We start from the raw sequence: 13,693 nt of genomic DNA, 5'->3' as shown, positions 1-13,693 counted from the left end.
GAATCTGATTATGAGAACAATTTTGATGGTAAAAAGATTTATCTAAGTCGGGTAGTTTATTTTTTTGAAATTCAATAGTTTTTTGGATAAATTAACTTGGAACGTAATAACTTTTTTAAAAATATGATTTTTGAGAATTTACTTACGTGAGTAGGTATATTTCTTAAATTATTTACTTATCACATAATACTAACAATTGTTGTCAATTGTCATACGTTTAATCAGCATATTTTTTAAATTTAATTTTCGGTAAGGCCTCTCTGGTACACCCTGTATATATATGTTCAACATATTCGTATCGAGCGTCTAACACGAGTACATTGCCGGTTGAACACTTACATTATTTTCTTTTTTCAAACCAATAATCAATTATCCTATTTGACACATGATATACGAATACGAAGATAATAATGTTATATTTTATAGATTTGTTTACAGACAAAGCGAATTGGCCACACCCTTTAGTCTTTACCTCACACATCATTAACGAAATGTATTACATAATATTATCATGTCGAGTTTAAATTTCAAATACCTCTGCTCAATGCTCACATTGGTACGGTTACGTCCGATTAACATTTAAAATTTTCATAATAATAATAAAAATTTAATGTAAGAGTAATATAACAATAGTGGCAGTTTTCGTGGATTTTGAAACGATACAATTTTCGTAGGGTCGACACAAAAATAATTATTATCGCAAGACTAATAATTTAGTCCATAGTCTATACAATACCAATAGTACCTATACGAATACGACACATCAAGCCCATACAAAATTATAATTTATTTACGATTTATATGACTCACGTACCTATAGTGACGTTGCAGTATTACATTCTACGTGTAACATTATTATGATAAATAATAACGCTTCGCATTGTATTTTCACTGCAATGATATTGATAAAGTTCGTATTTTGTCGTACGAAACGTTCAATGATAACAATTCAATTACGATTGTTGAAAATGGTAACATGTTGTTCCGGGCGGAATAGGTAGTCGACCGGAACTTGATTTAACTGGTATATAGGCCAAAATACGATGAAAATTATTAATTATTATGAACGGAATATACAAAAACTTCGATTATTTTCCGATTAAAATTTTCGAAACCACGATTTGGTTGATCGTTTAACGTTCTCACTTTACTCGTGAACGGAGAAGCGTGAAAACCCGAACTTTTCACGGAAAAGCGCTACTCGCGTGTTCATCTGGCCGGTGGATACTTATCGTGGTCCGCGGCCCTTTGGAATTTTGGATTAGTTTCCGTGAGCCACGTTTGAAAAATAACTTTTTAGGAGCAATAACAAAAATATAATTATGTCATACCTATATTATAATATTGTTTCTATAAACATAGTATCTATTATAATAACTTATCGAACAACAACGACTTATCGCACAACCGCAAACCCCATGTCACTAATAATTAATAATAGTAGTAGTTTACTGCAGTTCAGTCTACTCAATCGTTCTCTAGGCACACAACATTCGTGTAATAATTATTTATCGTGCGTTTGTGTAATATGCACCGTGTTGTAAAGTCCATAAAAATGTCAATAATTTTTTTTTTAAATTAAATTTTTTTTTTCTTTGTCTGTACATTTTAACTTGATAGTGCATTAAGTAAAATAGCGTATTTATATTCATAAATCATTATCTACAAGTATGTATATTATTAACTATGTACAATACCTCAATACCATTTGACATGTGAGCTTGAAAAAGAGACCATCCGAAAAAGAATTGTGTTGTTATGATTTTACGGTAAACAATAGGAATTTTTTTTTAATGCGTTGTAGTATAATATAGTAACTGCACTGTAAGTTTACTCTTAACTAAGTCTTCAGATCGTTAGAAATTAAATTTTCTTATGGAATGCTTTCAGGAAAAAGTAGTAGAACACAGGTTTTCAAATGAGAAAAATTTGAGATTTTTTAATTACCGTATGTGGTCTGGGTTCATTTGTTTCAATTTAACTACCTCATTTACACCCCCAACGTGAAGAATGATGGAATATATAATATTGAAATTCTAGTATTTTTGTAACTAATACTAAATTATCATACATTAATAATTGTACATCCATTTTGCTTGGTCGATACTTTACAGACCCAGCGGGACCTCAATAACTCGTAAGTCTCACGCCTGTAAGTAAAATTTTCGATAATTCGTAAGAATCTATAGGCCCCTGTTTTTCAATTTGTACACACAATTTTATCTACAACTCAAACTCCCCCCCACCCCCCACCACCATCCCGATCGATTCGAGTTATCGAAATTTCACTGTACATAATATATCGTTATGACGATATAATATAATCCGATCACAAGAATAGTATGGGTAAGTCACATTGGATGGTTTTTTGATTTTAAATTTAGTTTTAAGGTTTTCCCGATAGTTCGATATGGCAATACATCTATGCGTTACCTGTAATTATGATTAATGTTGTTATATTTTAGCGTAATGATATCAAAGAAACGCGATAACAACGTTAGAGCCTAGAGATATGTATAATAGGTACATATTATTATAATATACCTACTTAATACCTAATCGGCTGATGGGTGTCATATATATATGTATATATAACATATATCGTTATGTATACTTAATGACGTGCTATTTAAGTGTCTCATACAGATAGAGAGGGAATAATGATAGAGAAATATATTGTCGATTAAGCGCGAGAGACAGAGACAGAAAGACGAAACGACAAACGTTATCATCAGCTCGTCAAGTGTGTGTGTGTGTGTGTGTGTGTGTGAGTGTACACTTCTTTATCGTTGTTATTACCATCATCGTATAAATAAAGAACGAACGATGTTCAGTGTGACAACGACAATTTAAGCGTTGCGCGTGTGTGCCGGAGACGCCTCGTGTCGGTTGCGCCAGACGGTCAATCTTGGACGAGTCGTACTGCGGTGGTGCAGTGTGCACGCTTGAAAACCAATTTTGATTTTTTAATAATTAACTGTTTTTTTTTTTCCTAAATGATTTTCCACTCGCCGCAATATTAACGTTTTTGTACCAGTTTATTCTTCGGTCGGTTTTTTATTTTAAACTTGTCGCCGCCGAAATCTTCACATATAATATTATAGTTCGTCTTCATTCGTAGTGTACTAGTGTTCGACAGTGTCAATCGTATCCGGGTACAACATATAGATAAGACCTAAGCAGGAGAATCGGCGACCGTGATAACGAGAGTACGCGCTTATATTTATAGTAATATATAACAATTATCATCATGTTTTGATCCGGGGCCGATTTCTTAGAGAAAAGTTTTATAAAAATCATCAATTGCGTTAATGTTATGACACGGGAATAAATTATCAGTTCACCCACCTAACCGTGAAAAATTGCGTGATAATATTATACTACTAATACTACTGTTGACCGTCGAGTAAGCAAACGTATTTGATATATTTAATTTTGTTACATATTATTATGTATAGCTTTTTTCAAAACCAACGACAAACACTTATTATGACCCTTTTCCGTAGAACTCTATTCGATAGATATTTTTTTTTGCTTACAATCTTACACAGAAAGACAACTATATAGCCAATAGTCACCATCATACCGTAAAATATTTTTATTCATCTGTTATAAACAACCTGCACGACCGGCACAACTGGCTGCGACCTGCAGCAGGCCAACAACGGCGCCGCCGCCGTCCTGCCAGGTCATAATAATGTTATACCTATACAGTATACTACTTCCTACACAAAATAATATAACTAGTAACTACTATTACAGTATAAGACGTGTGCACTGTGTATAAAGTGCCTACCTATTATTATAAAACATGTGTCGTACCCACCGAGTTTAGATAAAAAAAAAAAATCAAAAAAAATCAAAAAAAATCGTATTCACATATTTGGCGGCCACTTGCGACAGTTTTTCGATTATAATCGAACGCTGTGTAGCGTGCGCGTGATGTGTGGCGTTCAATATTATTTGTTATTATACTTATTATTCATACCTTTAGTCGGTCGGTCGGTCGAGTTTTTTTTTTCCGCCGTAAAAAAACCGTAGTATTGAGTCGCGCGCGTAAAATGTCGTAACGCCGCCGTCGGCCGAGACGTGATATCTCGACAAACTCTGTGTTGCCTGTATTGTGCATATTATTATTATGTTATACGCCCGGCTCGGACGGTGTTTCGAAATCCAAAAATTTTCTTTTTACACTCTACACAATGCAAAATATTGTCATGGATCTCCACTAAATCGCAGAAAATAATTACATCGTTTTCAATACGCCGCCGCCAAGACCGCCGATGGACTTGTATTTTTATACGCCGCAAGAGTCCCCTTCATCGTTACTAAATTTTTGTCCCATTATAATATTATGTCCGATACCGCAGGCCGTACATATCATATACGTCTCGTACTCAGCTGTTCTAATGCGATAATAATAATAATAATTATTATTATTCGACCGAGTAATGACGTGTTGTTAAAATGCAATAATAACATTATTAGCGATAATACGTCGACGACGACGTATAATAGTTATTAATTTATTGGATATTATGTTATATTGATAGAGATAAAAAAAATAACCTGCCCGGGTAAATAAACGCGGGACCTTGACCGGATTACACGCTCGTTTTTTTTATTTTATTTTTATTTTACAAGCGGTCGTGGCTCTAGAAAGGATTTTCATGTATTTTCCCGAATATTGAGTAGGTATTTTCCAATCGGCCCCATGTCGCTGTATAATATCGCCACGATCGTAATATACGTAATATTGTGATATATGTGTGTATAACAGGCGAATTCGTTTCATATATTATTCGACAGTGGTTAACGCTCCCCCGTGGTAATAATAATAGCGCGTGGGTGTATCGAATATAATTATTTTCAGCGTTACTCGCCATTTTATAAAATGCACTTAGAACGGACTTCGAGCGATCAGTTTTTTCGAGACACGAGCCCGAAGCTTTTAAACTACATTATAGAGTACATTAGGACTATATATATATGTAAGAGTTTATTAGAATAATATACCTACCGTGTTATTGTCACTATATTTGAATCCTGAACAATAAAATATTACTCCTTATGATGAATTATGAATATTAATACAGATATTATAATAATATGGTTTGTTTATTTTGTTTTAATATTGCTGCGGCTTCGGATTTATTTCTAATAATTGACTTCGCGGTCTCGGGACTTTCGAGCTGTTCATGCACCCTAAATTACTTCAAAGATGTACAACATTTAGTAGAACCAACTATATATATATATATATATTATATATGTCTTGATACTCATAATTAATAGCTTAAGAAAAATGATTAAAATATTGTAAAAAAACCAATGTAGACAAACACGGATACCAACATCTCACGTTATATCGAAAAATTCACTTCAATACTTAAGTTGACAAGTCTTAAAAGTAAATGCAAGTTAATCATTTTCTGTGTTGTATAGTCAATTCACAATTATTGTTATAAAACAGAAACAACACATGCGCGGGAAAAACGTCCTCTTTACCGTAGATAAAACTTAATTTTAGCTACCTATATACTTCAGCATTTCGGAACCACCCACCTGTTCAGTGTTTGGCTTATGATAATATTTGGAATTTTAAAACTATTGGTTCGGACGTTAATGTGGTTGAAACGCTTACGTGTGACATGATCATTATCAAGACAAGACACGTGCCGACTCGATATTTTTATAAATAATAATTTAACAGTGCACTATTATTAGATACTGTATTATTTTTCGCTGTTGCATCACAATAAAATGATTTTACTGTTACCTACGTTTAAAGAAAAAAAATTTTTATGTCCAGCGTGGCAGTGTACTTACGATTGCACCGTTTATAATATGTGCAATATAATAATATTATAAATTCTCGTGATAGTAAGCAGTTGTGAGTTGAGTTGTAGCGATAACTCGAAAACCCTTTAAGATCCGTGATATCGACAATTTTATTCTCGACTGTATTATGTGTATTTAAATATTTCTGTTACACAAAAGTTACTATCGCGTGCACTGAATGTAGTTTATTGTTTCAATGATAAGCATATATTATTATCTTCATGTGTGGGTGTCACATGTTATAATATTAGATATATATTATTATTATTATTTATATTTACGAGAGATTGCGTCGAATATCTATTGGTTCCTATAGAGTCTAAACTGTATAACAAATATATACGACCGTCGACCGGTCAATATTAGTATAATATTATTACATTATTTGTCAATACGCGGTCTGTTGTAGTGACGGAAATTATTCGAAATGTCGAATGCGTACGCAATCAATTCCGTCGTAAAATGTGATTAAAGTAATTGTTTTGAACGAATAAAAAACCGGCATGTTGATCCGGTAATTTTTATGAACCGTATATAAAGCGAGTAAAAAAAAATTTTAAATATTATATTATAAAAGCGATGCTGGTCGAATGTTTTACACAATTTTTTATTCATTTTTACACATACGAACACTTCAGCAAAAAGAATTCGAGTTACTATTTTTATAAACGACAATGGCGGTGCATAAATAACGAATGAATTAATATCATTATTATTGGATGTACATTGTACCTATTATGAAAAAAAAATTAACACTCAAGTCGCCGCCACTTTTTCCCGGCTAGTCGGCGCATCGTATTCTATTCAGTGAAATGCGGTTAGATACATGCGACTAGATTAATATTCATCGTTAATCATTTTCGTAAGAGTGCGGTCGTGGCAACATCAAATCGGACAAGTGTTTTTAGGGTATACGAAACACACACGCACACACACACACATACGCGATAATAATATTATATTATAATGTCTTGTTTTGATTATTCGCGACAAGCAATCAATTAAAAATCTGAGATGAGAGTCTGCCGCCGCCGAATGCACTAACGATAAATTATTTGTCTGCTATGTCTACAGTGACCTCGCCACCTCCGTTTGATATTATTATTATTATGATCATCATAATCGTGTCGGCGACAAAGCACTTATAAAACAATAATAATAATACCATGTGGTCTCTTCTCCGGGTCCGTTGATTTTTTTTTTCCGAATCCCCGCGGCGGAAACTCTGTCGGACTCCACTGAGAAACGGTTTGAGCTATTTCGTCGGTTTCCCGTACAACAGACGAATGGCATTTTATTTTTCTCTCTTACATTGTGCGTGTACAATAACAGGAAATCGTTTTGTCGTCGCGTCTTTTTTGCTGCGTTTCCATAATGCAATAATTATTATTATCGTCTCTGCAGCGACGGTGCGACGATACTCTATAACCGGTCTGCAATAATTTGTCGTTTTGAACGTATTGTACGATCTCGATAATCGATTAACCAATAATAATAATTTATACTATTATATCGGACGTGTCTTTGTCTCACGAAGGCATTACATATTATTTTAGAATCATAGACTGATAGACTGCAGCTTATTACTACTGTTTCCCATGTCCATCGCCATGTCTACCATTATGCGTGGCTATCGAGTTACCGCAATCAATCATGTTTATATATTATCAAACTGTTCTATGTGTTTAGGACAGCATTTAACGCAATCGAATTAATTGCAATATTTAATATCAATATTATTTTCCTCGTAAATCTAATTTTAAAAATATTGTGGTTGGGCGCACTCAATATGACGTATTTGGTGAAATTTAATTTCAGAATTTAATTTTACAGTTTATATACATATAAAATAAAAATAAGAAGATTTACTGTTTTTTGAATATTGCATTCTCACTTATTATAATGTCAAATGTTGTAATTGAAAAATTTGTATGTTTATATAACACACATGTGTGCGGCGCTTAACCATTGACGCATAGCTACACAAACATTATCGGTTTATCTTCTTTTCAGTGTTTTTTTTTTAAACGCCATTTTTAGATGTGCTTTATATTTTAGACGTGTATACTGATTCTAGCCGGCGACAACATGACAGTAATGATAATATTTGTACTCTAGTAGTTCAACTTGAATATTTTCTAAATAGAAACCGATTTGTCAGTATATTATTATTATATTAACATGTTTTTTCAGGACGTCATAATAGTTTCTTCCTTGGACACATTTTTTTTTTCCCCCGTCTGAAAACGTTCGGAAACGCATTATTTGTATTGTCCGTCCCAGCAAATAATTTATTATTACGAAATGCCTATACTTATATATACGGCAATAATTATTGTCGAGTATTATATCGAGACACTGCAGTTGCCGACGATCACCTGCAGAAAGCGGCGACTGCGGCGGCTTGGTTAGTGCCGGGTTTTGAGTTAGATAATTTCCCGCAGGACCGGTGCCGAAGGATATGCTAGACCTAAAAGCTCACTGTTGTCCACTTTACAGCGGACTGGACTCGCCGCTAATCCCTTGGCCGGGGCTCAAGTTTGCATGCGTCCGAATACTCGAACTTTACGGCAAAGTCTTCGGGCAAGAAGAGCTTTGCGAACTTATTATTAGGTAATTCGGCTGGAACCCATATACCTATATATATATATATATTATGAACACACATAATTATAATATTATATCATATTTATATGAGCACGCGGCCGACCCGTATACTCGTATACATGTTACTATGTCGTAGGTCATCTGAAAATTTGGTATTCTTCCGTGAGAACCACCGCGCCCATTGCGACGGGGTAGCAGCTCGTTTTGAGTTTCTTATTTTTATTTCCGAGATTCGTATACCGAGCCATGACAAGTCATAAACGCTGTCTCTGTATACACGAAACACTATTATGGTAATAATTATGTACCTACCTATTTAAGTTTTATGATCGGCCGACTATGTTTAGGAAAATAAAAAAATAAGCAACTCAAAACGGTGTGCTTGTCACGAAGGGTGTAGTTTATTTTTCTCGCAAAAAATATACGAATTTCCCATATGGGCCTACGACATGGTTAATTGTATTATAAATATATTATATTGTGCAAAATATGATGAACGGTTCGGTAAGGAATAACAGCCCGTACGTTAGTGGACCGTTGACGACGCCACGTGGTTTACCGGTGATTGTTCATTTCTAAATTTTTTTTGTCACATTTCAGGAAGACATGCGGTAGCTGCAAATGCACGAAAGACTCGCACGATGTGCTGCACGAGGAGTGGGTCAACGTACGCGACCGGCTTGGTTTCAAGCCCGTTCAAGACCCGGACAAGAGAGTGTCGAAAGAAAGGTCTTACAGCCAAGGGTACTCATGGGTTCCTCCTGGGCTGCCTAGTCACAAGGTATATAAATAATTAAACATAATATTTTACGTTAGTTCTGTTCGCGTTACGATTTCCTGTGCACACGTGCCGTGTGTAGGATTTTCGTTTTAGTTTTCGTTCATCACCGACGGTCGTTATAATTCCGCATTGTTATGTTACAGGTAGAGAAATACTTCAATAGTTTACCGTCCAACAAAGTTCCTAAACTGGGCACGGCTGGCGAGAAGTACAGAGACAAGCAGGTAGTCGTACAACTGCCGAAACAAGACTTAGCCTTGACTTATTGTAAACATGTGGAACAAAGGCATCATCAGAGCTACGAAGACTTCATAAATGCTAGAAACGAGATAGCGTTAGATATCGGATATGCTAGAGAATGCACTTACCACGTGGTTAGTTGTTTTGTGGTAAAACGTATTATAAAATAAAAAAACGCCAAATGTATTTTTATATGATAAATGTTTATAAACTTGAAATTAGGGCCTGGATTTAAATGCTCTATAAATAAATAACTATATAAGAAAAATAAAAAATAAAATGCTCTAAAATAACAAAACACCATTTTAAACGCAATGACGCCCTTGAAAATGAACAAAAATGTTTTTACAGGCATGCAACTGTGCAGCCGATAGGAAAACAATAGTCTAACTTTTTGGTATTTTTAACACTTTATCAACACAGCATAACTAACAGCAATGCTGAACACCTAACTAAAGAACGCTAAATAAATAAACGATATAGGTTGATACTGGAAATAGGCCTGATCACAATTTATTCCCACCTGACCAATTAGTTGTTAATTTTTTTTAAGTTTTGTTATAGTACTCCTCATGCAATAATTGATAGATATAGATATAGACGCTATCACTTTCATTTAATATAAAATGATAGACATTTATATGGATCATGGATGAATAATCCTTAAAATCTATTCAAATAAATATGATAAAAACAATATTTCTTGGTAAATTTTGAATTTCTTAGCTTAAACTTAAAACTCGTAAAATGTATTAAATATTAATAAATAATATGTACGCTAAAAATGAATAAAATTTCATGAAAATGCTAAACAAAAGTTTTACCTTTGAAGAACAATCTGTTACAATGTTACATGATACAAATTTTATGCTTTGAATTTATTTCGTTCCTAGCTGAACACCAGAAAAATAATACACTTTGCATTGAAATCTGAGCCTTATTTATAAATTTATAAGTAACCCTAAGTCTTGAAATAATAAATTGTATATCGACTTTTGAATACATGCAGTGGTATTATTCGGTATTGTTTTTGTTAATTACTGTATTTTCGTTGTATGTTATTATTCATTCAAATAATACCAAATAGAAACCTATGTTAAAACTACTATAAGATAATATTTTAAATGCTGTTTTCATATGGAGCATAAGACAACAATAATAATTATTATGTTAGTCAGCTCACATTGAATCTACCCATATTTAAAAACATAGGTTTCACAAACAATTTTAAACGCATTCTTAGTGCGCAAACTCGAATGAAAAATTACCTTCTAAAAATATTAGATAAGTAAACTGCTAAAAAGGAAACAACAGTCGTTTTAAATATTCAGTCTTATGAATTTATATTCTGTTAGTAATCAATAAAATAAAATAATTTGTTTTATTGATAAATAACTGCCTCTGGGACTGGCTGGGGTCATTGGCTACAATAAATGATGACATGAGATTAAAACTTATTTTTTAGTAAAAATACAAAGTTGATTTTAATATTTTAGTTATATTCATTCTAGATTTATGTAATAAATAATTAATTTATATAAATATATTTTGAAATTTTATTAAAGAGTTCTATTTCTTTGAGGAATTTGAGCACTTGAGTAGTTCTAGAGGTAGACCAATAAATGGTGGGTTAAACTGTATTTGTGATGTTGAGCTTCGTACTTCCTACATTCTGATAATATGTGTTTGACCATCAGAGCGAAGTTGCAAGTTGGGCATATGGGTGGGTCTTCTTTTTTCAACAAAAAACCGTGAGTTAACCTGGTATGACCTATTCTGAGCCTGTTTATGGCCACTTCTTTTTTCTACCGATGAGTTGCTGTGCCACGGAACTATATGATTTTTAATTTTGTTTAATTTGGCGTTGGATATTTTCCATTCATTTTTCCAGATATCGAGAATTTTATTTTTAACCATTAGTTTGATGTCAGATATTGAATACACTTGGCTTTGGATTGCATCTGCTGATACAATGGCCTCTTTTGCTAGTTTGTCCGCACTTTTGTTTCCCATGATATCAATGTGGTTAAGTATCCACATTATTTTTATACTTAAGTTTTCTATTTGTAGTATATTTATTTGGTTTTGTACTATCCTTGCAGTCTCGTTCGGTATAATTAATTGTTTGAGCATTTACAGTTGGAAATTTGGGAATTATTTTTTACTCTAGTTATCAATAGAGTGCCATTTGTTTCACAATACTAGATTAATATTATGTATATATTATGTATACATATACTTATTAATAATGACGTTTCTAACTAGTTATGTAAGTGCCAAACTTATGCGGGTACGAACGTCAAATCAAAAATATCTCTCGAATTGTAACGAATATAATTCTCTATGGATTAATAGTATATCTATAGATACTGCAAGATTTATTCGCATTCCTTTGACACCATTAATATTAATTTTTTGGTAGACTTTTTGTAATAATATGTTACTCTTAGTGTGTTCCTAGTAATTTATTTATCTTATATTTTTGAAAGTTAATTTTTATCTTTTCAATCCCCATTTAATAAGTATACTTAAAAAATACAATTTTTAAATTTTAAACCAACTCTGATTGAGAATTTATTTAAGTCATAATTTGTAAACCATTATAACTTAACAATGAATGTGCAATTCAAGTCACTACCATAGATAATGTTACAAAATTGTTTAGTTTTTAATTTTCAGCTTCTAAAAAAATAATTTTAAATTTTGAATTTTGAATTGCATACCATTTTAAATTTTTAACTTAAAAATATCTTTGAGACATTCGCATTATAATTCAATAACAAAAACAATAACTTAGTTTCAACATTAAATCTAATATTTATTGTATTATCCCAATAATGGCTTGATCCAAAAATTGTAACTATTTATATTGCATATTATATAAATTGAATCGTAATTTTTAAGAATACCAAATAATTAATAATGTTGACATCACTATTTGTATAGGAATGTCCGAAATGTAAGAAAAATGTCGAGCCAGGTGAAATAGGAGTATTCGCGTCTAAATTTGGCGATACGGTTTTATGGCATCCGACGTGTTTCACCTGTACCGAATGCCAAGAGCTCCTTGTCGATTTAACTTACTGTCTGTACGAAGATCATTTGTATTGCGAACGTCATTACGCACAACAATTCAAACCAAGGTGTTCGGCTTGCGATGAGGTAAGAAATATTATGACTTATAAGCTTATAGCTACATACCACATAGGTAGTCTAAAACAACAAGAAAATTATGTTTATCAACGTTAAGGTACGAAATGATGTTATTACACGAAATATAATCGAGGTGCTATCTATTCACGAATAAAATATATAGACGATAAAATGTATCACATCAGCTAGGTATGATCCTTATTACTTATACGTTTTATAACTTAGTTTTAATTTGGAGTTGTAGCTTCGTTTCTCGGAAAAAATCTGGTTACTGAACAGTACGTTTGTGTACATCATAATATTATAATAACTGACGGTTTTATTATGAGTAATGAAAATAATGAGCTCTGTAATCGGTTATTTAAATGGAAAATAAAATAATATAATCATAATATGTTCGTTTGGCGCCATCTGTCGTTGATTTTACTAGTAGTTTGTGTGAGCGCACATTGCTCTTCAATAGGTCGTGCTCGATGATTCACGGTTAGCCAAGTCTACCCACCAAAATGTATGTTACCTATCTAATAACAGTAATATTCCTATAGGATATATTAAATGTATTAAAATACTTTACGGTAGAATAAGCTAATAGCTTTAGTTGTTGAGACTTTAAACTTTAAAGTAATAATAATAAAAAAAAAACTTTACAGTAGATAAATTTACACAATAATATTGGTGATGGACGATGGTCTAAAAAGTTATCCATAACACACATATAACATGACGGTATCCATACATTCGCAGTATTCTGCCCCTAAAACAATATTTTAATGTTGGTCCTATATTATTACAGTTCAAATTATATTAGCAGCACAGATTAAATTATAAAATCAGATGATTTACTTCAGAGGTCTTCAACCTTTTAATGCAGCGTGCCAAATATTATTATTTTTTAAATCTTGTGGCCGCATTCGTACTAAAAACATGCATTTTATATCTTATCTTATATCATATATTTTATATTTCATCCGAGATTTTTACGTTTTTCACTCACCGACATGTACAAATATCACGAAGAAAAAGTATGAAATTGAAACTTTTACACATAAACGATAATATTGTGCCCGTGCC

The 13,693-nt window shown here is 32.7% G+C and overlaps 1 protein-coding gene and 1 pseudogene across 2 annotated transcripts in view; one reads left to right on the top strand and one right to left on the bottom strand.

Moving 5' to 3' along the window:
- Positions 1-13,693, top strand: part of Lmpt (four and a half LIM domains protein limpet) — a 101,855-nt gene that overhangs the window by 47,067 nt on the left and 41,095 nt on the right. Inside the window, exons 1-4 of one of the 2 annotated variants that reach the window (XM_089221464.1) lie at positions 8,288-8,454; positions 9,049-9,229; positions 9,373-9,603; positions 12,416-12,631. In XM_089221464.1, the coding sequence (XP_089077590.1) occupies positions 8,303-8,454; positions 9,049-9,229; positions 9,373-9,603; positions 12,416-12,631 (780 nt within the window). In that variant the 5' untranslated portion in view covers positions 8,288-8,302. Of the gene's footprint in view, positions 1-8,287; positions 8,455-9,048; positions 9,230-9,372; positions 9,604-12,415; positions 12,632-13,693 lie in introns of those variants that run through there. The other variant, XM_089221465.1, reaches the window with a different exon arrangement.
- On the bottom strand, positions 10,998-11,602 carry LOC149057962 (uncharacterized; annotated as a pseudogene).

The sequence above is a fragment of the Diuraphis noxia genome, unplaced genomic scaffold, assembly GCF_037042655.1.
Source record: "Diuraphis noxia isolate RWA-SAM2 unplaced genomic scaffold, SU_Dnox_SAM2 contig0002, whole genome shotgun sequence".
Taxonomy (NCBI): Eukaryota; Metazoa; Arthropoda; class Insecta; order Hemiptera; family Aphididae; genus Diuraphis; species Diuraphis noxia.
Note: the sequence above shows the minus strand (reverse complement) of the source record. Positions and strands in the feature narration are given on the sequence as shown.